Source organism: Rattus norvegicus, chromosome 13, assembly GCF_036323735.1.
Source record: "Rattus norvegicus strain BN/NHsdMcwi chromosome 13, GRCr8, whole genome shotgun sequence".
NCBI lineage: Eukaryota > Metazoa > Chordata > Mammalia > Rodentia > Muridae > Rattus > Rattus norvegicus.
In genome coordinates, this window is record NC_086031.1 from 102,522,872 (window position 1) to 102,549,517 (window position 26,646).

At 42.1% G+C, this 26,646-nt stretch overlaps 1 protein-coding gene across 1 annotated transcript in view; it reads left to right on the top strand.

Annotated features, from left to right (window-relative positions):
• Ush2a (usherin) overlaps positions 1 to 26,646 on the top strand; it is a 666,448-nt gene that overhangs the window by 154,089 nt on the left and 485,713 nt on the right. Inside the window, exons 15-19 of the mRNA NM_001302219.1 lie at positions 4,963 to 5,121; positions 11,410 to 11,904; positions 12,881 to 13,141; positions 14,553 to 14,722; positions 20,921 to 21,065. Coding sequence (NP_001289148.1) covers positions 4,963 to 5,121; positions 11,410 to 11,904; positions 12,881 to 13,141; positions 14,553 to 14,722; positions 20,921 to 21,065 — 1,230 coding nt within the window. The remainder of the gene's footprint in view (positions 1 to 4,962; positions 5,122 to 11,409; positions 11,905 to 12,880; positions 13,142 to 14,552; positions 14,723 to 20,920; positions 21,066 to 26,646) is intronic.

Below are 26,646 nucleotides of genomic sequence, written 5' to 3' on the forward strand. Positions count from 1 at the left end.
CACACACACACACACACACACACACACACACACATCCATACTTTCCAAGAATTCCCAAAAGATGGCTCCCAGGAACATATGACAGCAGCCCTCTGCAGCACACATTGCTGTGCATTCTGTCCTTGTGGGACTGTTGGTCCATCGTGAGTCAAATGCTAGGAAATTCCCTACATGATGATGTCTTAGCCAGTTTGTTTGGAACAGTGGCTTGCCTGGAACTCTATTCTCTATATTTAAGGGAGCTGGAGAGGGGAGAAAAGGAGAAAGAAAGGGGAAGTCAGGAAGGGAAAGAGAGTTGGGGACAGTGGGCTCCACAACTTGCTTTTCTAAACTAACAGCCAGTGAGCACAGCCAACATCACAAGAATGTGAGGTGACAGACGGACATTGGTGTGGTAGCTATTAGTAAAGCCGGGAACTGCTTCCGGCCGTTGTTTGCCTATGCATAACAGGTGTCTGAAGGTTTCCCTGGATGTTCTAAGTGGCTCATGGTATCCCTCACACGGGCTGTTGCTATGGGATTTTCACTATGATGGTATATCCTTTTTCCTGGAAGCATACTCAAGACAGTTTCCCAACAACATCAGTGACTAGTTAGGAGAAGTCCTCTTTGAGTCCTGGGACCTAAATTCCAGTTGTAGCATTGTATACAGTAAAAGTAGTAAGGCCCTCTCTGGACAGGAAGTCCCCATGGGTCCTGGGATCTAACTTCAGGTTGTAGCGGATTGCGTTGCATATAATGAAAGTGATAATGCCTTCTATGGCTTCTTGTTTCTCTCCTGGCCATGCCTCGATTTTCCTGTCACTTCATTTATCCTTTCAAGAGCTAGTCACCTCTGCAGATCAGAGAGAGAAGAAAATTGATGATTCAATGGTTGTTTTTATATTGCTTCCTAGTCTATCATAGCTGGTTCTGAACTTATATGCAGATGCATATCTTCATATTTTGGAGCCACTCACAGCTCACTTGTATTTAGGAATATTAACCTGAAAATAAGATCAAGTAAACATTTTATTTATAACTGTATGAAAACACAGATTTAGGAATACCGCAACCAGAAGGGATATGAGACCAATGTACTGTAAACTACACGATATGTCAAGTTGAGTCCAAACATGCAGGCTCTCAATGCTGCTTGCAGTGGTGCTGGGATCTCTGACACTTTTCATGGACATTGTTTTGAGCTTTGACCCACATCCCTGAAGCAAGTTCATTCCCTCACAAAATTTCTGAGATTCCCAGTGATTTCCACTCTGGTAAAGCTAAGGGGAGTGTCCCAGGAACCAAGAACATGAATGAGTGGTACCGGATCCCACGGTTCCTCCAAGAGTTCTTCCAGCTTATAAGGAAGAACAACTTTCTCCATATTCTCTGCCTTTGTTGCATTGAACTGCCAAGCATCCTATCTATTCATATATATATGAACAATTATGTAGAGTTTATTTTTTAATATAATCACAGATAGAGAGATTTCTCCTTTATTTTTTCTTGATTCCCCATTGCTACTTCTTCTCCCTCAACAGAATGCAGAACTCAGAGTCATGGTGTTTCTACTTTTTCACATGAAAGAAAGTAAGAAAGAGAGAGAGAGAGAGACAGAGACAGAGACTGAGAGACAGAGACTGAGAGACAGAGAGAGAGGAAGGAAAGAAGGAAGGAAGGAAGGAAGAAAGAAAGAAAGAAAGAAAGAAAGAAAGAAAGAAAGAAAGAAAATTCTTTGAGTAGAAGTGGCATGTGGAACTCCCCAGTCAGGACCCCATGAGTACAGAGCTTGTTTCTCATTAATCCTCCCAGAACCATCTACAGAAGATAATGTCAAACAGGGGGATGGGGTCAGTATGACTCTTCCCAAGACAGGCCCTTCCATAATAGGGAGGAGTTTTCATCAAATATTCCATTTCCACCCAATAATTGAGATAGCTGAATCAGGCCAGGAACAGTGTCTTGTCTTGTACATCATTAGTGAAAACATAGTCATAGGATCCTGGGGCTCCTTTTTTTTAAAACTTGAATAAAATTTCCATAAAAATTATGTTTGGAACTCCCATCAGCCATCACCAGTATGTTTAAAAATATAATTGTAAATCATATGATAAAACATAATCATCTATACTGTCCATAGTCGTCTAAAAATTCTGTCACTAGAATTATATCAGGTCACATCCACTACACATATTAAAGCAAGCATTAAATATATGCTGTGGACACCTATTCATAGTTCCTATTTTTTTCTTTTTGCTTCTTTTAAATTTGCATGTAGTATTAAAATCTCAAGTATTCAAATATCTCTAAATGAATAATAATCCCCAAAACATGTAGGAGCCAGATATGGTGATATGTCTGTGACCCTTGGTAATAAGGCAGGAAGATTGTGAGCTCAAGACCTAGCAGTTCTTAATCGTCTGAGAACTATTATATTTGTGAAAGCCTTGGTACACATATTGAAAGTGGAGATCAAAGGTGTGCTATTTACTAAATACTTATAATAATGCGCACACGTTCTTATAAACATGTTCACACACAGAAGTGACTATGACAAATGCAGGCACACATGCGCGTGCGCACACACACACACACATACACACACATCCTCAAGATGATCCTAAGAGATGGATTTATCATGCTCTTACTGTAAATGAAGAAAGGCTCAGCCTCCAGCTCATATTTGAATACACTCATGGGTCTAAGAAAATCGCTAGGCTTAGACTCGAGCATCAGACTCTCCATCAGAAGAGCCCTGTTACACTGCTTTGTTTCCTTCTTTAAGAAGTTGTCTCTGCATTTTGGCCTGTGTGGCTTTCTATAATTGTTTCTCCCTGCTGCAAACAAAAGCCTTGTGGATGAGGGGCAAGAGGTACACTTACCTCTAGTATAAGGAAGTATTCGGAATACAGTTAGGAATTATGTCGGTTTAGGAAAATGGAGGGTAGTTGGCTCTCCTCGAAGAATCATGACTTCATATCTCTGAAAATCCCAGCTCTGGTCACCCTTTATGAGCCTCTCTACCCCCATCTCAATCTCTTCAGGCTGACTGATTATTTTAAAGGGCCTGCTTACAAAGTTACACCTTGGTTAGCATTAGGAACTTAAAATACTTACAAGTATTCACTTTGCCCAGGACAGGAGAGTAGATCTGGACACAGGAACTTTCATGGAAACTCGAGTTTATGTGTAGCTCCTTCGCTCCTCCTAGCAGTTTTGATATGTGCCAGATATGTGCTATGTGTACAGCCCCTAATGACACCCAGGGTTCCCTGGGCACTGAGTTTCTTCCAAGGTTGGCAACACCTTTTATGTACTCACTGTTACTTCTTTTGTCAATGGAACTCAGGCCTTTGCCATTCTAGGAAGAGCCCTGCCACTCAGTTACACCCCCACACACTTTCATAATGCATTGCTAAGAGGTTTAAGTGTGGCCTTGCTAACACTGTCAGAGGAGGGCTCTCAACAGCTTTCACCTGGTTCTCTTGGGTTTCACTGAGGTAATTTTCCTCTTGGGTAACGGTAATCTGTGACTTCTGTCGCAATAAATCATAGTCAGGAATAGGACCCCATAATGGACCTATGCCTCTCCTAGGAAAGTATTAAACCCTAGGGCTCAGAGTAGCCTAGAGATCATCTCTTGTGCATAGCCAGAGTTTAAGTTTACCGTACTCTGAGTCACTAAAGCTTTTAGAAGAACAGCCCTCTGACCATTCACTTCCTGTGCTACACATATGTTGAATGCAATCAGTCTTTTATCTTGAGACCCTGAAAGGCTCATCAGATAGCCTCAGACATTTCATATAACATGGCTGTAGCTACTTCAGTGGTCTCAGTTCTTTGCCTCTTCTCTGAAAAGTACCTTTTGACAAAAGGATTGGTGGGTTTAAAGTCAGGAAACACAATGGTGTGTACCCGCCGTGATATCTCGTTCAGTGGGAAGCTGTATCAGGTCTCCTAGCACAGCGTAGATGGAGTTTGGGCTTTGGTAGCTGTTTTCCCAGATTTTTTTCCCCTCTGTCTGCTGTGTATTCTGGGAAAATAACAAAGCTCACACTTAAAAATTGGGAAGATTGCGGGGTTGGGGATTTAGCTCAGTGGTTGAGCGCTTGAGTTCGGTCCCCAGCTCCAGAAAAAAAACAACAGAGAGAGAGAGAGAGAGAGAGAGAGAGAGAGAGAGAGAGGGGAAGAAGAAGAAGAAGAAGAAGAAGAAGAAGAAGAAGAAGAAGAAGAAGAAGAAGAAGAAGAAGAAGAAGAAGAAGAAGAAGAGAAGAGAGAGAGAAAATTGGGAAGATTGCTATGACAGGAAAATCACCAGTGGCAAAATATAGGGATTCTTGAGTCCGTTTCTATATTGTGCTGCACTTGGACGAGTGCCCTATGTTCAGGGAAAGCAATCTAAACACAAAAGCACCCTTCACAGATATTGGCCTAGTCACATAAGGATTCACATTTTAATTGACAGTGTTTAGATTTTGACACCTAGATCAATTTATGTCAGCAAACATTAGTCCTTGAAATTATGCCCTTCAAAGTAAGTTTAGCAGAATGGAAAATTCCATCTTCAGCATGAAAGAATTGCTTTAATTTAAATTTAAATTCAAATATTTGATTTAATGTCAAATTTCAAGGGAACCTGTCAATTTTTAAATTCAATAGAAAAAATAAGCGTTTGGAATCCTTGAGTTATATTTTTGAAGTAAGGCGCAGAAATGTTTAAATACCCAGAAGTTCTCTCTTAACCCTATTTCTGTCAGCTGTTCTGACCCACAAGTGTGTTTTATGCTTGTAGGATAAAAAGCTTTGTCTTGGAGAATTAGTGATGCATATCCTTTGTTTATTAATGTCTTGGTAAACCACATGTCTTCTTGAAAAAGTGACCCTGAATCAGAAGGACCACTTTGCTGAGTGTCTTACTTCCGTTTCCTAGTGTGTTTATCGATTGCTTTGTTAATAAATGCTCTCTCTGTTGTAATTTAGCTCCATCCCAGCAACCTCCACCCAGAGGACGGGTTCAAAGCTCTTCTGCCATCAATCTCTCCTGGAGTCCACCTGATTTTCCCAATGCACACTGGCTTACATACACTCTGTTCAGGGATGATTCCGAGATCTACACAACTGACGATCAGCACCCTTACTGTGAGTCCTAGGATTTGGTGGTGGAAATACGTGGGGTTCTAAAAACAAATATAAGTTAAATTCCCTGGCACTGGGGATAAATGAAGAACAAAGAGCACTCATGCAGAGAGAATCACAAATCTCACAAGGGGGCAGAAAATAACCACATTGAAAATAAGATGTTCTGTGTTTGGTGAGATGATCACCAAATTCCCTGAGAGGAAAGCAGTGACTCAACCCAGCATGATTGGTACATGAAGCCTGGATCTCTCGTGAACTCCAGAGTGTTTGTGTTGGTTCACAGGCAGGCATCTTATACTCAGCAAATTGTTAAAATATATGAAATATCTTTCCTTCATATCAAAAACCATTGGAGTCATCATACTTACCACGGAAATTGTACCTCAATTCAAAAGCTACAAGTGAAGATAAACCCCGTGTCCATTCACTATGTGGTGTGTAGTGTTGAGATGTTGGAAGTAATGAGACATTCAAAGGTCTTGCCGTGTGGGATCCGTAGGGCATAATCGATCCTGGTGTACTGTTAAATATGTTACAGGCTATGAAAAACTGTGTCTCTGCAACTCGATAAAGGAAAACTATGACTTTCTGGTGGGAGAAATTTAAAGGTATAAAAGCGTATGGATTGTTATGTTTCGGTTTACAAAACCTGGCGGAGATCTGAGCACAGACGGCCTTTTGAGAGTCAGCTCTTTCTTCCCATGACAGTTTCTAGGTACCTCCCTCAGGCCTTTCACCTCACCCAGCAAGCACTCTTACCTGCACAGCCATCGCGCATGGCCTCCAACTTATAGGTAACACGAATAACCAGCTTTAAAATGTGAGCGAGGAGACTAAAGTTCCATAACCTTGAAGATGGATGAAAGGAGGCTGAGTTTACCATGCCCTCTGACCTCAAAGCTCCCGCCCACATGTCAGACTTGTTTTTATCTATTACATCAGCAGATATCATTCCAAACCTATTGTGTATGACTTGCTCCAACTTTCTCCTTACTCTACACACCCCTTCCCTGCTTCCAGTCTTCTGTGAAGTTAATGGAAACTCTGAACTCTGTGATACAGATCGGGATGGGAAGCAAACATCTGCCCGCATCTGCCGTGTTGGCAAAGCATCCGAAAAACCTGCTACTAAAATGTCTATTTTCTTCCAAAAGTCAGCGGGATCCAGGTGTTCCGAAACTTAAACTTTTGTGACAGAGGATGAGTGGAGTCATAAAAATATTGAAAATGGTTTCTGAGTTGACAGGACCACTGGTTGAATTATCTCTGAAGGTACAACTCCACTGGCTCCCTTCCCCAAGTGGCTTTGAATTAGATTTGAGCCCATCAGTGACTCATTCAGTCCCTGTTTCTCACAGTAGCATGTTGTGATCTGTTTCATAAAATGGTATATGGGAACAGAGCATCACCGCTTTTTTACATGACTGTACTAACAGTATCCATACCATCTTTTCTTGGGTAGTAAATATCCACTCATTCGCTAATCGGACATTTCTATAATCCTATTAAATGAAGTATTATTTTCCAAAACCTTATTTTGCACTAAAAATGCCACATCTGGCATTTGTCGACAACCCCCCGTAATTAATGATGTGAACATTATCTGCATGATGGCATTTGAACAGTGGGAACAACCCATGAGCACGGTCAGAACTTTCGAGCTCTCTAATAATCCCCCCGTGTTTATTGCTCCAGCTTCAGTGCCTGGGTAGCATGAATAAAGAGAAAAGGAAAAATTATTTCTCTTCAGCTGGATGAGCACAAGTCTGTGGGCTAAATGAAGGCAGTTGGAATTGTAGGTGGAGAATCACTGAACTTTTCAAAGAAAATTAATAGTGTTGTCTTCTAAGCAAGTTTGATCAGGCCATTATAGAATTCCTCATTAGTATAGGAACTTCCCCTGGCTAGCCTGGAGTCCTGTGGGACACTCTAGGGCAGTATTTTCTTGCCATCCTCATACACCTCTATATTATCATCTCTAAAGTTCTTGAATGACTTTTCTTTGGTAATAATAACGCACTGTATTAGTTGACATTACCACCAACCACCAGCTACACTCATTACATGGGATAATTTGAAAGCGTCTGAATATTGGTAGTAACTGAGTGCTAGAACCAGTGCTTCCCTAAATAAAATGTACGGATAAATACCCACGTGCCACCAGCAGAAGAGTGTGTGCTTGAGTTAGCTCTTTGGTTTGGTATTTTCTTTTTCATTGATTTAATTGTTTCTCTTTTTGTGAGAGAGACAGAGACAGACAAAGAGTTAGCTTAGCTATATGCATACGTTTGTATACATATTTTATGTAAATAGGTTGTTGATGTGTATGCATGTGTATACAGAGACTCGATATGTGCTCATTTGGTCTCTCAGCCAAACCCAGAGCTTACCTGTACGTCAACCACTAGCCAGCTGACTCTGTGGAAGCCCTGGACCAGCCTTAGGAAGCCATCATTACAGACAAGCTGCCCTACCCTTATATGTGTTCTGGGGATCCCATTTCCAGTCTTCATGCTTGGTCAGCAAGAACGTAACCACTGAGCCAGCTTTCTAGCCCTCAAGGTGGCTCTTTGGACTTTTACCTACTCAGTACTTTGCTCAGATCCCCATGGTGTTTGAAAAGGGCCTCCTCTACATATTAGTGTGAAGAGCACAGTTTTCAGAGGAAAATAACATCCTTCATTTAGTGTTTTATATTTAAGAAATGCCCAGTGAGTTTCATATATACATATACCAATTATCCTGACAAACGAGCAAGTCTGATATATATATATATATGTATATATGTATATATGTACATATATATGTGTGTGTGTGTGTATGTGTGTGTGTATCATTATATATTGATTTTGAAAACAAAGGAATACCAGACACAATAGAGAGATGGAATCTAAAACTGAAATTCATCATCCTTGCTGGTGAAGTGCATATTCAATTCCAGGAACTGAGCAAGGGTTTGAGGATATGGCTCGGTGGTAGAATGTCTGCCTAGTGCACTTGAGGTCCTAGATTTGTAGGACAGACATATACCTGGCTATGGGACTGGAGAGGGAGTCCAGTGCTTAAGAGCATGTAGTGCATTTACGTAGAATCTAAGTTTATGTCCCAGGACCCATGTTGGTGGATCACAGTCACCTCTAACTCCTGCTCCAGGGTATCTGACCTCTTAGGACCTCCCCAGGCTACTTCCTTCGTATGCACATACCAAGACACATACACAGACATATAGAAATTTACACATAACTGAAAATAAAGTAAATCTCACGAAGAGGAATTAACAGTGGTCATGTCACTGATCCACATACACTAATGATCTTTACTACATCACATAGAGTGAACACGATAAGGAGTCTACTGTTGAACTGTCTCCACCACCAGCTCCCGGTGATGACGCAGAGACATTTTATTATTTATAAAAGCTTGGGCATTAACTTAGGCTTGTTCCCTACTAGTTCTTATAACTTAATTAACTCCTTTATACTCGTCTACGTGTGCTCAGTGAGCGTTACCGCACCTCAGCCCCTGTATCTGACTCCCTCCTTGTCTGACTCTTTCCTAGAGTTCCACCTTCTCTCTCCTGCCTGGGTAGAGGAGGTCAGCTTTGTTTGATTAAAGCCAATCAGAGAAGTCTTTAGGACAGAGACACACCTTCACATGGTGTACAAAAATATTATCCCAGCAGGAATGACCCTAGGTACCCAGTGAAGGATAAACGGATAAGGAAATTTAATGCTTTCTGCATGGCAGAGTATAACTTTCTATCAGGAAGAATACAATTCTGCTTTACAGTAGGAAGACGGGAAGGAGCGAAATTGTCACATTAAGTGGAATGAACCTGAGTAGAAACACGAATATCACATATGTTTTTCCTCATCTGTTGGATGCAGATATTTTGTAAAAGATATGGAGATAGGAGTGTAGTATATTTGAGAAGAAAAACAATGGAGGCAGAGTGATAAATCCTGGACATAATATAAGAACATGGTGGGAGTAGACTATATATGTGGATGAAAGTATCACAAAAAAAGAACCCACATTATTTTGTACCATTAACATATTACAATAAAAATTTCAGATGGGAGGACACACCCTCCTCTTCAGGGACTCAGGGCAGAAAATTGAGAAGTCGGCAGGCAGGTGTAGCCTCTGTGGCAAAGTCCTTGTTCCCAATTTGCTATTTCTATGTTTCTTCCAAAGAGGATGGGGTAGGGCTCTCAAATAAACCTTTACACAGGAGATGCAGGGCAACTGTATGTGCTCTGTTAACATCCCTATCCAGTCACATATTCCCACTCTGGCTTTCATCCCATTCCCATTTCTTATCAAGCAACACCGCTCCCACACATTCTCATTCTCTGAGATAAGATCACGTTTAAAAAAGAAAAAGATAGAATGATCTGGCAAGGCCTTGACATGGAGCGTGCTGTCCTGTGATCTCTAGGGTAAATCTCCTCCTTGGGTGCTGTCAGAAGCAGGTCCTTAAGGAATTCTGCCACTGTGGAACCCAGATAAACTTCCATTCCAGGGGCCGTGACAGCGCCCTTGCCAATGGAGTCTCTGTCCTAGTGGACTTTTCTGAATATGGGTGGTGATGTTTCTAGGTCTGTCCTACCTCTCACTCCTGTGGAGGATGCCGGACTCCTTAGGTAGCATATGAGGCACTCATGTAATGGTTGTTCCAGTGAAGAAACAGCAGTGACATGTGTTCAGCACAGTGAAACACCTCCACCTGCCACCCCTCCTCCTCCTCCTCCTCCTCCTCCTCCTCCTCCTCCTCTTCCTCCTCCTCCTCTTCCTCCTCTTCCTCTTCCTACTTCTTCTCTCTCTCTCTCTCTCTCTCTTCTCTCTCACTCTCTTTCAACTCCCCTCTCCCTCAATTGCCATATTAATTAGCATTTAGGTGAGGAGAACTTCCCTCTGACCTTTGGCAGAAGTTCCTCCTGAGGATACCAGAAGTACAGAGGACCAGTCTGATCCTTGGCATCGCCAAGACCCTGACTTCAGATGAAATTGCTTGTCCTGCAGAAGTCGGGTTCTTTTGAACACTCTGCCACATTCTGAGCTTTTCCCTCCTGGACCCTGCATCTCACATCTGGCCCTTTCAGAGATTTAAAGGTCACTTTGCCACAACCAAAAGAGGTTCCATGGATCATCCATAGGCTCTCAGCACAGAAAGCAAAGAAACTCTGTGGATTAAAATTAGACTCCACATATTTATCATATGTCAGGCATCTAGATATGGAGGAACCTTTAGTAGTGCCATATCTGGACCCTCCACCAACACCCACACGGTCCCACAAGGAAGCAGTTAGCAGCCACTCTGGCATTTCTTTGTTTCATAGACCTGCAATGTGCTTGCTGGTTTGTAGAGAATGGTGGGTGCAGGCACATAGTTAATCATGGCCATGATCTATCTCTCTCTCTCTCTCTCTCTCTCTCTCTCTCTCTCTCTCTCTCTCTCTCCCCCCTCCCTCCCCCTCCCTCTCTCTTTCCCTCCCCCCTCTCTCCCTTCTCTGTCTCTCCCTCTCTCTCTCTCTGTCTCTCCCTCCTTCTCTCTCTCTTTCTCCCTCTCCCTCCTATCCTCTCTCTGTCTTTTTCTCTCCCTCCCCCTCCCTCTCCTCTCCCTCCTCCCCTCCCCCCTCTCTCTTTCTCTCTGTCTGTCTCAGTCTCTCTCTGTCTCTCTGTTTCTCTGACCCCACCCCATCCCGAACCTCTGCCTTCGGCCTTCCTCTCCCTGACTTCCCTGTCCTCCATGCATGGAGACCCTGCTCATCTTGGACTTCTCTTTTACAATGTCTCTGTTCTTGAGAAATCTCGCCAGAATTTAGCAAAACTCATGTATAGTTGTTTGCCATTTTATTGGTCAGGAAAGGATACACTCATTATTAAGCAGGAGGAAGACCAGGGGCTTGGTGGTGGTTTACAGAGGTTGGGCCCATGTAACAGCATTTAGCAAGCAGAGCACTTACACTGAAAGCAAATATGTTTTTCGGAGATTGCAAGGACTTCCTCTGGGTTCTTCTATCGAGGGACCCCGTGAAGATCAAAACAAGGACAGAAACAGACTTCTAAGTGTCCTTTGCTCCACTTGACACAATGCTCTCAACATACTAGACAGTAAAAGCAATCAGCACTTGCCTGATTTCCCTTGGAAAAGCATCAAACACACTCCTAAGTGCAGGACTTGATCGGTAAACTTCCTAATTAAATAGCACCAGAATCAGACAATTGCAAAAGATTCCTTGACAATTGTTAATTCTGACTGTCTGACTTCCCTTTTTATTTCAGATACTCAGTACTTCTTGGACACTAGTCTGTCACCGCACACAGCATATTCATATTACATAGAGACCTCCAATGTGCACAGTTCAACAAGGAGCATTCCTGTGATTTACAAGACAAAGCCAGAGGGCTCAGAAGGCCACTTGAACTTGACTCACATCATTCCTGTGGCCTCAGACTCCATTACACTTGTCTGGACTGGACTCTCCAACCACTCTGGTCCTATAGAGAAGTATGTTTTATCATGCACACCTGTGGACCACACTGAGCCCTGTGTCTCTTATGAAGGTCCAGAGACCTCAGCTACCATCAGGAATCTGGTTCCATTCACCCAGTACTGTTTCTCTGTCCAGGGCTGTACTAATGGGAGCTGTTTATATAGCTCACCTATTACAGTAACCACAGCCCAAGCGCCTCCCCAAAGGCAGGAGCCACCTACAGTATGGAAAATCAGTCCCACAGAACTCAAAGTAGAATGGTCTCGGCCAGTGGATTCAAATGGTAAGAGTTCAAGGCTTAAATTTATCTTTCTTTTAGAAGACCAAAGCAGTAGAAATGAAGTGTTATGTAGGAAGACTGGCAACTGTATTTGCTTAGACGAATATAAGAAGACATTTGCTTGGGAAATGCTATCTGAAGATAAAAAATGTGATTTCTTCTGGATATGGAAGAGGGTATTTCATCTAATTTAAGAACAAATTCCACTCAATTAAATTGCTCTTTCAAAGGCTAATATTATCTTTGCTCTTAATGACATCTGCCACAACACAGATGATGTTGATAATTGGACACTCTCTGCTAAAACGCATTATGTTTGACTGAGTCATGTTAGGGCGCCCAAAAGCTGAACATTTTCTCTTTTAAGAAAGAAAAAAATATAAACTAATACCAAAAAAAGTTGTATATAGGCTAGTTGATTCCATTAAGTTAATTTTTGTGTTCTTAAAATTGAACCTCGGGGTTCGTGGGTCATACACATATTCCTAGGTTTTTAGTAATTTGTGTTACGCACACATTGTGGTAAAACTTTGCATCAAACTTTTATTGCTCGGTAAAGCTGGATACATCTTAGCGACACAATGTTTGCACAAGCATGGCATATGCCAAATTCGTAAGTACCCCCCATAGCTTCAAAGTACGCATCCTGGAAGTGGAACAGGCAATGAGTTCAAAGGGATGCAGGAATTTTGTGCATCCATCTCGGAAATGTTGTATTTCACACCGGACAAGCTATAGTTGTTTTGCATTTATGCTTCCTTTGATGAGTTTTCCCCAACATGGCCTCACGGTAGTTTGTAATCATCTTTGTTGCTTTTGTGTGCACTAGACATACAGCTCTCTAAACTTCTACATCTAAGTTGGTGGGGAGAATCAACAGGTCATATAGTCAGAATGCGGAAAAGCAAACAACCTTAAATAACCCGTCCCCAAATAACGCCTTTCACTCGGTCACTTCAATTTGCTGTCTCTCTCCTAGGTGTAATTATCAGGTATGAGTTATACATGAAGAGATGGCCGTCCACAGAGGAGAGTCTCGTGTTTGAGAGCCATGGTTGGTTCCATTCTCACCCAGCCTCACCGTCAGCCAATCAGAGTGAGAATGTGCTTCAGGATCCCCAAGTCAGCACAGTCCTCTCTGGCTTGGACCCACACACAGAGTATGCATTTAGGGTGTTGGCTGTGAATATGGCTGGCAGTGTGTCATCTGCCTGGGCTTCAGAAAGAACAGGAGAATCAGGTAAAGGCCATTTTCTTGGATTCTTATTTTAAAACCCCTCAGTGAAAGTGCTGCCTAAGAACTAAGGTCAAAGAAGATATTTGAGACAGAAAAAGCAGATGAATAAGGTATTAATTCGTTTGTGGAGGGGAAGGGGTTCCTTCCCCTAAGTGGCAGTTGATTTCCGGTGTCCGGTGGGTAGATACCTAACCCAATCTTGTTTGTAGTTGTCATGGTTTGGCAGTTTTCAGTTTTATAATTAGCTTGTACTTTCTCTTTTCAAGACAAATATCGAAGGTAATAAAGTTTACACAATGGAATAAGCTAACACACTGAAAATCCTGAGCCCAAGTATGCTTAAAAACAATCGGAATTACAGTGTGGGAGGGGCGCTAACGTCTAGTGTTCGTACGGCATTTTTATCACGATAACTGATCTATTCTTCACGTTCTACCGTACTCCTCACGTACAGTGCACTCCACATTCCATAAGCACTGAAGAAAACAATTATGTTTTTACGGGTTGAGTGTACAGATATAAAAAAAAAAAAAAACCTCTAACTCCTGCTATAAATTTAACATGTTGAAACTGTAAAAGTTTAACCCAGTATGCAGTCATGTGTCTTAAGCTTTGGGGACTGAGACAAGTTCTGTGTCTGGACTATTCAAATGTCTTACCAAATTACTCACAACCTATTTTCATGAAAACGGAGAGAATTCTATCAGAGTTTGCACATCTGTGTGTGTGTGTGCGCATGTGCGCATGTCTCTCTGTGTGTGTGGGATGTGTGTGTGTGTGTGTGTGTGTGTGTGTGTGTGGGATGTGTGTGTGTGTGTGTGTGTGTGTGTGTGCAGAGAGAGAAAGAGAGAGAGAGAGAGAGAGAGAGAGAGAGAGAGAGAGAATGCATGCCTGTATACACAGAGAATCTAGAGAAAGCCATTAGGTGTTCTGATCTCTCTCTCTCTCTCTCTCTCTCTCTCTCTCTCTCTCTCCTCCCCCCCTCTTTCCCTCCCTCGCTCCCTTGCAACAGGGTCTGTCACTGGGCCTGGTGACTTAGTCCACAGGGAGCCTCCCTTCACGGCCGTCAGGGCACTATAGCTGTAGGTGTGTTTGAGGTGACACCCCTTTTTCTGTACTAGGATCCGAACTCAGGTTCTCATGCTGTGAATCACGTGTTCTTACCCACTCAGCCTCTTTGTCCTCCTACCATTCTAGATTTTATTTTGTAAATGAAAGAATGCCTCACCTGATAATGTGAAGCTAGTTGGCATCCTTGTAGATGACAGATTAAATATTTTTATTTTTAAAATTAAAAAAAGCAAGTATACATTAACTTTGAAAATAAGAATATTTTACAAAAATTGGGTCTTTCAGAAACTAGACAGCTCAGTCTGAAGTCCCATGTGGGTAATCTTGCTTTTGTCTTTGACAGCACCTGTGTTCATGGCTGCTCCTTCAGTCTCTCCACTCTCACCATACTCCCTCAGTGTCTCCTGGGAGAAGCCAGCAGAAAACTTTACAAGAGGAGAGATTATAGGGTACAAGATCAGCATGGTTTCTGAACGTTCCCCTCAACGAGATGTTCCAGTCATGTGTTCAAAGGTATTTTTATTTTCAACTCATTTCCTTTCAAAATTAAATTATGGCCCCATTTGAGGTTTTATGAATTTCTAGAACTCTGTAGCAGAATCCATCTCCAAATGTGTTCATCTAACGGGCATGTTCTTCAGTAGAGTGTCAGATGCTCAAGGTCCTGTATGTGTATGTATGCTTCTCACTTATTTTTCTATCATGCTGAACTAAAGTGGTTATAATTTTATTTCATGAGACCTGCTGTTTCCACTTAGTCTTAAATATTTTTCAAGAAGTCTTTTCAGCAGCTATGTACTATATAAGATAATCTGAAAACATTATTTGAACACATAATAGCACATTTAACCACTCCACAATCTGTCGGTATTTATACTGTATTCATTTAGATGTCAAAATGACATTGACAAGACCATCTTATATGCATACTTTTTTTATGTATTCACTTCCTTGGGAAAAGTCATGGGGAACCAGATTTATCACACCATAACAGAGACCGTGACAGTAGGGCTGCAGATGTGACCCTGTTGGTACAGTGCTTGCTTAGCATGGATTAAGCTCTGTGCTTGACTCCCAGTACCATGTAAAACTAGGTGTGGTAGTACAGGTCTGTAACCCAAGCACATGAAAGGCAGAGGCCATTCAAGGTCATCCTGAACTCTACCTCGAGAGTTTATGGCTAGATCAGGCTACATGAAACTCTGTGTCAAAATTTATATGCGGATGTAATTCATATAAGTTCAACGAACACAATATTTGCTCAAGGCTTTGGATGTGTGTGTGGTCACATTGTGTCTTCTAGTAGTGTCTACTCCAAGGATGAGAATACAAAATGTCAACAGTCATAAATGCCTTACTATACTGGCTGGTTTTGTGTGTCAACTTGACACAAGCTGGAGTTATCACAGAGAAAGGAGCCTCAGTTGCGGAAACGCCTCCATGAGACCCAACTGTAAGGCATTTTCTCAACTAGTGATCAAGGTGGGGTGGGGGGACCCAGCCCATTGTGGATGGTGCCATCCCTGGGCTGGTGGTCCTGGGTTCTATAAGAAAGCAAGCTGAGCAAGCCAGGGGAAGCAAACCAGTAAGTAACATCCCCCAATGGCCTCTGCATCAGCTCCTGCTTCCTGACTTGTGTGAATTCCAGTCCTGACTTCCTTTGGTGATGAACAGCAATGTGGAAGTGTAAGCTGAATGAATAACTCCCCAACTTGCTTCTTGGTCATGATGTTTGTGCAGAAGTAGAAACCCTGACTAAGACACTTACTGTATCTAGCTCATTGGATATGGAGGGTGTAAGAAAACAAGAGGGTCCCGTTCTCCCTAGTCAGAGATGAGTAGAGTTCCCTGTCTAGCCTGTATTAGAGGCATGATAGTGTATAAAGATAGAGGACATTGATGTCAGCTACATAGGGCATTCTATGCTCTTGGCTAGACATTTCGAATTTTGAGGGACATATCCTTTGATGAACACTAATTTGAAATAAAAAAAATCTCAGTGCTTTTTCCCAATCTGTATGTTGTGTGTTTCCCGGACTCCAACACTCTGATCTGATCTGGTTTTGTGTCCATGACCAGAGAGGCCAAGTTCAATCACATAGTACACACATGATTTTTCTTGAGATACTTCTCTTCCACACAGGGTAGCTAAGAAAGGGCAATGTATGAAGTCTGTCCTCTGAGACTATTTGTCTGAAGTCTGTCCTCTGAGACTATTTGTCTGAAGTCTGTCCTCTGAGACTATTTGTCTGGTCTGTTCTCTTGTCTGCACTGCAGTTCCTGAGAAGCACCATGTGGGGGCATCAGCGGCCTCCTAGCCTAACTTTGTATCTACTTTATAGGACAATCCACCTGTCCTCTCAGTGTTCTCCTTTCTTTGTGTTTTAGAGAGAAATCCCATGGTCTGAGAGGCATTCTTTGGGCTGGACTCAAATCTTAGATTGTCATTTTCATTATACGATGTTTTGTTTGAGTCCATCTGACCTTAAGACTTGACATACCTGAGAAGTAAAGCAGCCAAGAGGAAGAAACCCCACCTACGCTATTTTTTGATGTGCTGTTGTTGCTCTGTTGAAATGCGAGCCCAGCCTTTAGAGTGGTTAATGAATAGTTCAGGATATCTAGAGTTTCCATCACTTTCTGTGCCTTTGCTCTGCATATTGTCTGTCTTGTGGCTCTCTTTCCATAAAGAATTTACAGTATTTTCCCACTATTATGTGTGGCAGAGCCATGGGCTCTGTGAGGTTCAGTGTCCCAAACAGTCCATGAGCCAACACTACAACCTGGCCTGGGGGCTGGCGTTGCGATAAATATTAAAAATTTGATAACCTTTTAGCCTGTGCTGGCTCTGACACCTGTAGGGCCACATAGCACTGCGAGGTATCTTGCACTCTCTCTAGTGCTGATACCCATGGAGCCACATGGCACTTGGTTCCCTTTTGATCCTCTCTAGAGATAGCACCCATAGGGCCACAGGGCACTGTGGGGTATCCTTATCTCAGAGACTCCACACTGCCCCCAAGTACTCTCTGACCCAGGTGGTCCGCTGGCCATTCCAGCATGGCCCCTTGCCACTCTGGTCCCTGGAGTTAGTTCCAGTACCCATGGGGCTTTGTGAAACTAACCGTAATTGATCTCTGATCAGCATCTCTTCTGGCGACTCTCTACTAACCGCGAACTCTCTGGTTCCAGCTACCTGGTAAAATCAGGGCTCTAGAAGACCAGCATGGGGCTGGCCTATTGCATCTCCCTGCCATGGACTCTGCTCACACTCCCAACAACTGCCCCCTGGTAGTTGAGATATAAACTCCCAACTACCCAGGGAAATCAAGACCCAACAAACTGTAATTTATCAACCAGATTTATATATTAAATTCACAATCCACAATACATCCACACAGTAAACTCACAACCAATTGATAAAGATATAAACTGCCCCAACTAGATAAGATAAATCGACCTATAGAAAGCCATTCCTTAAGAAATATTCATAACAACCTGTATTTATGCAGGGATGCATGGCGAGGATTGTTTAAGTCTGCTCATGTTGTCTCCCACCCCCTGCTTCTCCCTCTCCGCCTCCTTTCCATCTCGTCCAATGACAGGCCTCATTTTATCTTGTTTGCCTTCACCTGCATAATGATATCAACCTATAGGCTGGGACAAGTCAAGTAGCAGAATTTCACGTTGATCCCACACTGGTTACAACCAAAATGGTGACTATTAACCTTCGGATGGGAATGTGTTCATCAAACGTTGAGATTCTCTCTGAAGAACGCAAGGTAAAACTCATTTAGGGGTGCAAGACAGAGTTACCTTTCTTTTAATTTGAACTGGATGAATATCCTAGATGTCACAGAAAACGTGACCTCCTAAAACCCAGCCATTGCTTCAGACCCTCTAATTGTTACACAGTAAATCTCCTCCTCTCTGGAACACATCTGATTAAGACCCTCTCCCCCACACACTCATTCCCTGCTTATCTGATCCATTTAGTACGACTTTATTGACATGGAGAACAATGCTTTCAAGAAGGATTGTATAGTTTGTCTTAAATTGATGATGACCCTAAGATGGTCTCTCCTGAGAATGTAGATGACATTGGCAGTGGTCATCTGATTACATAGTCCTAAAACTTAATTCTTTCCCTAAAGTTGTCTTAATGATTACTTAATCCACCACTAGTGCAAGTTTAAAACTTGTACCCCTAGAGCAAAGTCATAGGCTGTCAAGGGTCCACCTACCCGTGTCTTCATTGCCAGCCTACGGGCGTTGTCCAGCTGCACTATGCCATTTTAATAACTTGACATCTTCCTCCTACGAATCCAATCCCTGATATGACTGTCACAGTCATGTTTTCCCCAAGAATACCAGCCGTGTGAGGAAAACGAGAGCAGGAGAGATGAGGATGGTACTAAGAAACAGCAGGCGGTAAAATGGGGAGAAGAAGAATCTGAGGTGCAGTGCCTCAGGGGAGGGGCCTCAGTGGACACCCCACAGAGTTCAAGAACCAGAGTAAGCTCTGTAGATGGCACACATGGGGTAGAAATCCCAAGCTCTTCAACTTTGACTCTGCCTTCTGATACCACTGTCAAAATCATCATACGTCTGGTGGGTTACCCTGGCACACATTGATTCTCTTGGATTTCAGAGGCCGGAGGACTCATGAGGCTGCTTAGAGAGCCACGCTCCTTCCTATACCCTACAGGACTTCTATAGCTGTTCTTCCAGCTTCCTCCAGATACTTGGTGGTGCTCACTGCGTTGTGCCAACATATCTCACATTTCTGCCTCGCCTGCTCTACCCCCTCTGTCTGTGGGTTTTTTCTTTCCTTCTAAAATGGTAACAGTTATCAGGTTAAAAGCTATTCCTAAACACAAGATGTATTAACTCATTACCTATTTGAAATGCCTCATTTCAAAAGGTAAAATTCCCAAGTTCTGGATAGAAATGTATTTTTGAGAGGACCTATTTAATTCACTGTGAATATATTGCCTTTTTTTTCTGAACTGTCTTAGTGGAGAGAATACACACACACACACACACACACACACACACACACACACACACACCACAACACAGATGTCTATTATTCGGTGAGACAAAGAGGCAATAAGATACTTATGATTTTATCCTCCTCCATCTGCATATATGACTTTCACTGATCTCACAATAAAAACAACATGTAGCATAATAGCATGTTTTTCAGTTTACACAGCCGCCTGTGCGAATAATCTAGAATGCTGTTGTTCAGTAAATTTATAAATAGGTCTGGTGTTTGAGCTTTGATCCTTACAGCCCATATTTATCATTGGTGTTTTTGCTTACACTTAAGTTTTGCTCTTCTTTTGTTCTTAGGTTTGTATAAATTTGAAGTCAATAACCAGATAAACTTTTCCAGTATATTTTGTTGTACTCCTGTAGGAAAACTACCCCACACTAAAATCCGTTACTAAACAATGTGAGCATCTTCACCTGTGTTTATTTGCCATGTATCATTTTATACGCATGTCAAACCTAAGGACTCTGTCAGTGACTACATAGAATCAAGACCATGGTGAACACAAGGCACAGAGCTGTTACTGATGTGATTCACCAGGCTTTCCATAGCTCTTTATAATTACAATGAAAAAGAGACAGTGTAGGGAATACATCAACACTGTACTTATTTTTATCATTACCAGGCCTTCCCTACTATATACACAGTTGTATGGCCTATAATATTGTAGCCTTGGTGATGTTATTGATTTATATTGGCACATACCATAAACATTTGACTGCTTGTCTTAGGACATTAAATAACTATGGTCTCCCTAGGTAGTATAAACCTTCAGCTCTTACTCTGTGAAGGGGCCACACACAGTCACATATGCAGTCTGGTCTATGGTTGACCAAGCCACCAGAACATAGTCCATGAGTGCATATCAGTAGCCCTAAGAAAAATAATTTATATTCATGATTCTGTTTCTGTGGTAGTCCTTAGTTTAAGTAAGTTTTATCCTTAGTTTAAGTAAGTTTTCATAATTGCTTGTGGTTGGTCCTAGTCATAATAAGGGACGAATTCTGTGTTGGCTATTCAACTATTTGTCTATAGTGACCTTCCCAGTCTCCTTTATTCAGACTTTCTATTTTCATTTGAAAACGTATTATGATAACAGTATTTCAAAACTGTAACTACCAATCTAATTGAATGTATTTATTTAGATAAGAAGGGTAAGTAAGATTTGACCCAGAGGGTCACAGAGCATCCATTCTTTCTCCCTTCTTACTGTGGGATTTGAAAGCAAGAGATAGAGAGGCTGACTCAGCACCATGTTATTTTCCCATGCACTGCCATCTAGTAGCATGTGGCATCCCCACCATGTGCTACTGTTGGCTTGGTTTGGACTTTTTCATGGTAAGTACGTCAGTGTCGCCATCTTTATCTCTGCCATTGGTGACAATAACCATACATCCATGCTGCTTTATGAGGCCATAACTCCGTCTTCTCATTTATCCACTCAGGAACTGCATTATTACCCCATAAAGCAGTGTGATTATACAATCATCAATTAAACCTCGGCTTGTTGAGACTTTTTTCTTTGAAAATCTCTTCCCCGTGTAGAAGTTGGCAATAATTCCCTCTGTCTGAATTTCCATTTTGAATGCCAAGACTATGTGCAGCACATCAGTTGTTATCTGATTACTATTATTGCTGTTTTTGCCTTGAAGCTGGTGCATTTTGCTGAGTCCCAAGACCAGTCTTACATCGTTCAGAGACTCAAGCCTTATAGGACCTACAGTTTTACTGTCTCCCTCTGCTATTCAGTGGGCTGTGTAACCAGTGCTTTGGGAGAAGGACAAACGCTAGCAGCAGGTAAGAACGTTCTAACGAATACAAAGAAATGCACTCACGTTGGGAATCAGTATTACAGGTCTGCTGTACTTTGGGCTTCATATATGTCTTCTCTATTCTCTGCTCCTTCCTCAGACATCCTGGATGTGGTTTATCTTGAGAGTTTTAAACAAAACCAACATTAGCCAAGGTTATTGGCACATCAGAAGAGCTCCAAATTAGATACAGGAAGAGAATGGTTCCTGTGCCCAGCATCTAACTAGGGCCTCCAAATTTCCTGGTAGTTGTAAGATGCACTTAGGAGGGATCCTATAAAGTCACATGACATTTCGTCCTTAAATGGTAACTTCTCTTCTCGGGTTGGGTCATTGACTCCTGTCCCATGAGGCTCTCTGGCAATGTCTAAGTTGCCTGCCACTAGATGTTGCATCTGTTTGATAGGCAGTTGCTTACATATTATTCTATTCATGATTAATAAGAATCCCCTAAGTCTGCACAATGTAATAGGAAGCTTGTTAAATCTTATAACGTGATTCATATCATTTTTGTTTTGTTACTAAGAGCCAACTAGATTTACACAAAGCTGAACACTATCAACACTATCGGACCACACAAATGCATCACTGCCATCAACGTTCTCCACCAACAGTGTTTAGAATATTTTCATTTCCCCGTGTTTCTGTCGGCTCTTCTGCAAGGCTTTGATTCTCTTTATGGGTTTGTCTGCATACACAGAGGTTAGGGGATTCCCTGATGAATTATGGGCATTGTATGAACATACATTTAATTATTACCCTACTGTCTGTAGGTCTAATTCTAGTGTTTCTGTCCCCAATTCTGGGAAAAATAATTCTGCTCAAATTATGTCACACAATTACTATTGCTTGTTACAATTTTCAGTTGATGTGAAGCTCATCCAAATTCCGTGAGAGTGTGGTTCATCACCTCAGGGACTGGCTTACTTGTGTACTGATAAGTTTAGTCTATGCCTATTTCAGATGTCTGAGCACATTTAAGGAATGCCCAGTGTGTTAATCATAGGGAATCCATACTTTTCCTATAAGCCTACTTATTTTTTATGAACACTAAGATTCAAAGGTAATACATTTGAGTAAAAGGGGTGGATTCTACCTACTTTAGGCAAAAATGATACAAAATAATTTTTTGACAAAATTTGAAAGGACATTCAATCTTTCGGCTTGAATAAACTACAAGAGAGGTGAAACACAAGCTGAAGATTGACTCTGGTAGGGTGTTGGATGGAGAGTCCTGGCAGTGAGGTTAGTCATAGCTGGGACCAGAGCCTCACATGAGGCACAGCACTGCAAAGTCATCCAGTGCTGTTGGATACCCAGTATAACTGAATACATAGTAACATCTCCCATGGGTTTGTCTAATCTCTGTCAGGTTCAGTTCCCAGCGCCCACATGGCAACCCACAACCATCTTCAGCTTCAGTTCCAGGGTATGCAGTGCCACCTTCTGACCTCCATGGGCAATAGACACACAATTGGTACACAAACATATGTGCAGGCACAGCAACCATATATGTAAAATAAGATAAAATAAATTTAAAAAATGAAGCAAACTAAAATTTAAAGATTTGCGTCCAAATTACAATTTTCCAATTTGTCATTTGTAGCATAAAAGTCACTTATGTGTCCCCAAGCACGTCATTAATACATTATCTTATAAAGTCTCCAATTAGAAAGTAGCCGTCGAATATTCAAAAGTCCATGGGAATCCTGAGGACAATGTACACAGTGTTTAGTTTAAGGAATTAGCATCTAGTAGAATGATTGGCAAGAGGATGTGTGCCAGGACTCTCAGGAGAAAAGAAGCCATAGGGAAGAGCAGAGGATGCATAGCTTGGAGTTTAGAGGCTAGACCATCACTGACGCTACTGCAGATGGAGGCTAGACCACCACTGATACTACTGCAGATGGAGACTAGACCATCACTGACGCTACTGCAGATGGATTTGGTGGAGTGATAAAGACATTCATATCTATTTACTGAGTGTATAAAATGTACTAGTCCCCATGTGAGAGGTTGGCACTATTCTAGACATTGCTATGATTAAATTTGTGGTTGACCAAGACTTCTCTGGCAATACCTTCTGAGGGGATACCCATAGATTCTCAGAGTCTTTCTCAGTGGGGACTAAGGGACTCTGTCCAATGAGTAGAAGTGAAGATGGACAGATGAAATGGATAGAATTGTAGAGAAACTACCCACAGGTTCATAAGAGGGGAAAGTTGAAGATGACAGCAAATATCTGAGTAGACAGTGGCATTTCTGTTAAGTGAGATGGGGGAAGATGAACAGAAGGGAAAACAAACTCATGTGTTTGCGTCCTATCCCTTAGTGTAGCTATGGCATTTACCAGCAGCTAGAGGCAGAGCATGCAAATCTGAAGGTGAAAATGTTGCCGCTTTTATAATCACCCATAGAGAGATGGAGGGAGAGCTACGGCGCCAATAAGTCAGCAGGATAGAGAGGATGCAGTGACACAGGCTGAAGGGAAGTACCTGAGCAAACACGTGTGTGGGACACAGCAAGAGAGAAGCAAGGAAACAGGGAGATCAGAGAAGGATTCCCATCTGGAAAGTTCTATAAGGCTTGTTACCTCTAATGCCATATGCTGTCTGGGGAGCAAGAGAGGCATGCAGAGATGTGTGTGTGTGTGTGTGTGTGTGTGTGTGTGTGTGTGTGTGTGTGGTGTCCCCGCAATGGTCTGAGCTGAAGCTGGGTATAAAGGACTGAGCAGTGCAAGACAATGCCTTAAGAAAATTCAAAGTTTGGATAAACATTTCAATTTACCCATGGTTCTACTTAAACCATTAAATTAGCTTCTGTTCCTGGTGGAAATCTTTCCTATTCTGGTGGAGAAATTGTTCCAGTGGCTTTCAGAAAACAAAGAGAGCTTAGTGTTAGCCATTGGTATATGCTGTCAGGAATGTGAATTCTTATCTGCCCATAAAAGTAATTTGCGAGATGGTAGTGGGAAGATGGTTTTTGGTCATGTTTGTTTTGGTGTAAAGCATACCACTTGCAGGTGTATTCAGATCAGCGAGAAGAGAGATCAGCTTCTATCTGCCTGCAAGCGAGGCTCAGTGACTACTGTCTTCTTCATGCCTCTTTACTTTCAGAAGATGCTCATGTTTCTTCCCTTATACATCACTTAAGATTAAACATCTAGATAAGCAATGCTGGAGCAGAACTTTCGCATAGTCCAGCCTGTAGCAGAAAGGAATGAGAGCTGTCTGTCCACTGAATGAGTCTCTCTGCTCTATTGCTTCTGTGAATGGTGGGGTGACTAGCTGTAGGTTTGTAGGCCATTTAACTCTCTCAAGTCCAAGTGGGAGGGATGGAGGCCTGCCGTTCAATAGCGTTGTGGTAGAAAGTCGCAAATCCAAACAGGCTTTTAGCTGCTTATAAGTGAGGGATCTCAATGCTGTCATCTCTTCATTAAACTATCTGCCACTATGTTTTAAAAGATGATTGTGAACCTTTATCTGCCCATTTCATTAGAAAGCTTGAGAAGCAGATGCTTTACTTTAAGTATTTCCAGTGTGTTGATAGAAAGGGTGCACTTCGGCATGAGTCCTGTATCCAATCTGGGTTTGATACCTGCATCGCTCTGTACTGATCTGAAGGATTAGGTCTCCAAGGAGCAATTGGCAAAGCTTGACTTAAGGCTACAGAATCATTCCTGGTCACCAGGGAAGTCACCAGAAGGCTGGACCTTCTTCAAATAGATGCTACTTGTGAATTTCTTCATCTCTTTCCCACAGTCTGTCAGGCTTAAATCTTCCTTTGGGAGACCCATTTCTAGAGAAATACCATGTTATTTTCTTTACCTGTTGCTGGCTTCCAGACTAGAAGCTGAGAAGTGGCCGTCTTTTAAGCATGTAGCTAAGGTGTGTTAGGTTTTCTCTCTAAACCTAGAGTGTAGCTCTCTCTCTCCTTTTTTCCTGGGTTGGAAACTCAGCTTGTTTGAATGCAGGGGACATAAGTCTTTTCATTGTGAATAGGACCCAGGGTGATTAAACAAGCACTCTTAATATGTTAATTTATACTTTTAATTACAACAATCTTGTCTATATAGTCATTAGTGAATACTAATATAAATATTTTTCCACCTCTTTATTCCTGGAGCGCAAGGCAATCATCCAGTCCTTTCCGTGCGGTTGCCGGTTTCCGTCTCATAATTCCATCTTTGTTCCTAGTTATGAATGCATCTTGTTCCTTCCTGTCTTGAATAATCCTTCATTAAGCTAGTCACTTTCTGCTCCATGCTAAAAAGGAAAAATTATCATGCAAATGTGGCAGGCCATATTAAAAAGCACATCACCCGATGCTTTTGTCGCTGTCCTTCAATTAGTTTCCCTTCTTTGAATTTAATTCCATTTGTTGTTAAAAACTACCGACTTGATGTATGGACTCATGAATCTGAGACTGCTGCCAAGAAAGTGAGGGGGGAGAAAAAAAAATCAAAGGCCCTTGGAAGATGTGCAGAGCCGAAATGAATTCGCTTCACCTTTGACAAGAACACTTGAACCGCCCCGGAGTCCTCTGATGATTCGACCTGGCTAATTATCCAATTATTTATTTCAAAAGCAAAGATGGCGTTCTACAACGAGAGTGGTTTAAAGCGGCCTGAGAAATTTGGGAGCAGCGGATGACTTAAGGCCCATCCAAGATAAAGAATATGTGTGCGGAAGCTTGGCTTCCTTCCTGTGCACCATCCTTGGGCGCTCCCCCACCTCTGAGGAAGGAGACCCAGACTCACGGACACTTTCTGTCTGCTTTCTTTTTTCCTCCCTCTCAGCAGAGATTATTTTCGCACTTGCAAAAACCGTGTCAAATTGCCACGGCTCTTAAGCAATATTTAAGTTGTATTCCTCCTGATTAAAAGCTTTTGGTTCAAAGCAATACTTTTTAATTGCCTAATGATATAAGTCAGTTCTTAGGGGGAAAAAAACCCGCACATTTAGGAGTTCATTTGTGATATAACTGAAAAATTCATTGCATGGCAGTAAAACAATTTACTGTTAATTACAAGGAGAAGAATTTGCTGTAGCATGCTCACAGATTGCCATGAATCATGCAGCTCTCCTAGAGATTTATAACAGATGTGTAAGAGGGATGAATTAGCAGGGTTTAATAACAGAGGCACAAATCACGCAGACTTCAAGGAGCTTTAATTGATATAGTACAATGTGACGGGCATGAATCACTCAGCCGTTCAACAGCATTGGAACATATGGTCAGCTCAATATGCCGCATCTTAAATCGGTTGGTGAGTCGTTGCTCGTCCCATATGGTGGGAGCAATATATTTTTCGTGATTAAAAATAAAATACATCCATTTTTTTAAAGAAATATGGTTGGCGAAACGTGTCTGTTGGTGATCAGGCATCTGAAAGCCAGGCTAACCTGGGTGTTTTCCGAGTTTTCATTAGGATTATTTTCAAACACAGCAGCTTCCCCCAAATAAATGAGGGACATGGTGTTGGCTGGAGGTGTTAGGAGAAAGGGCTCCGTGCTGTTGGCACATTTGACCCCCCAGCACAGGCCCATGGAAAGCGAGAAGCTGAG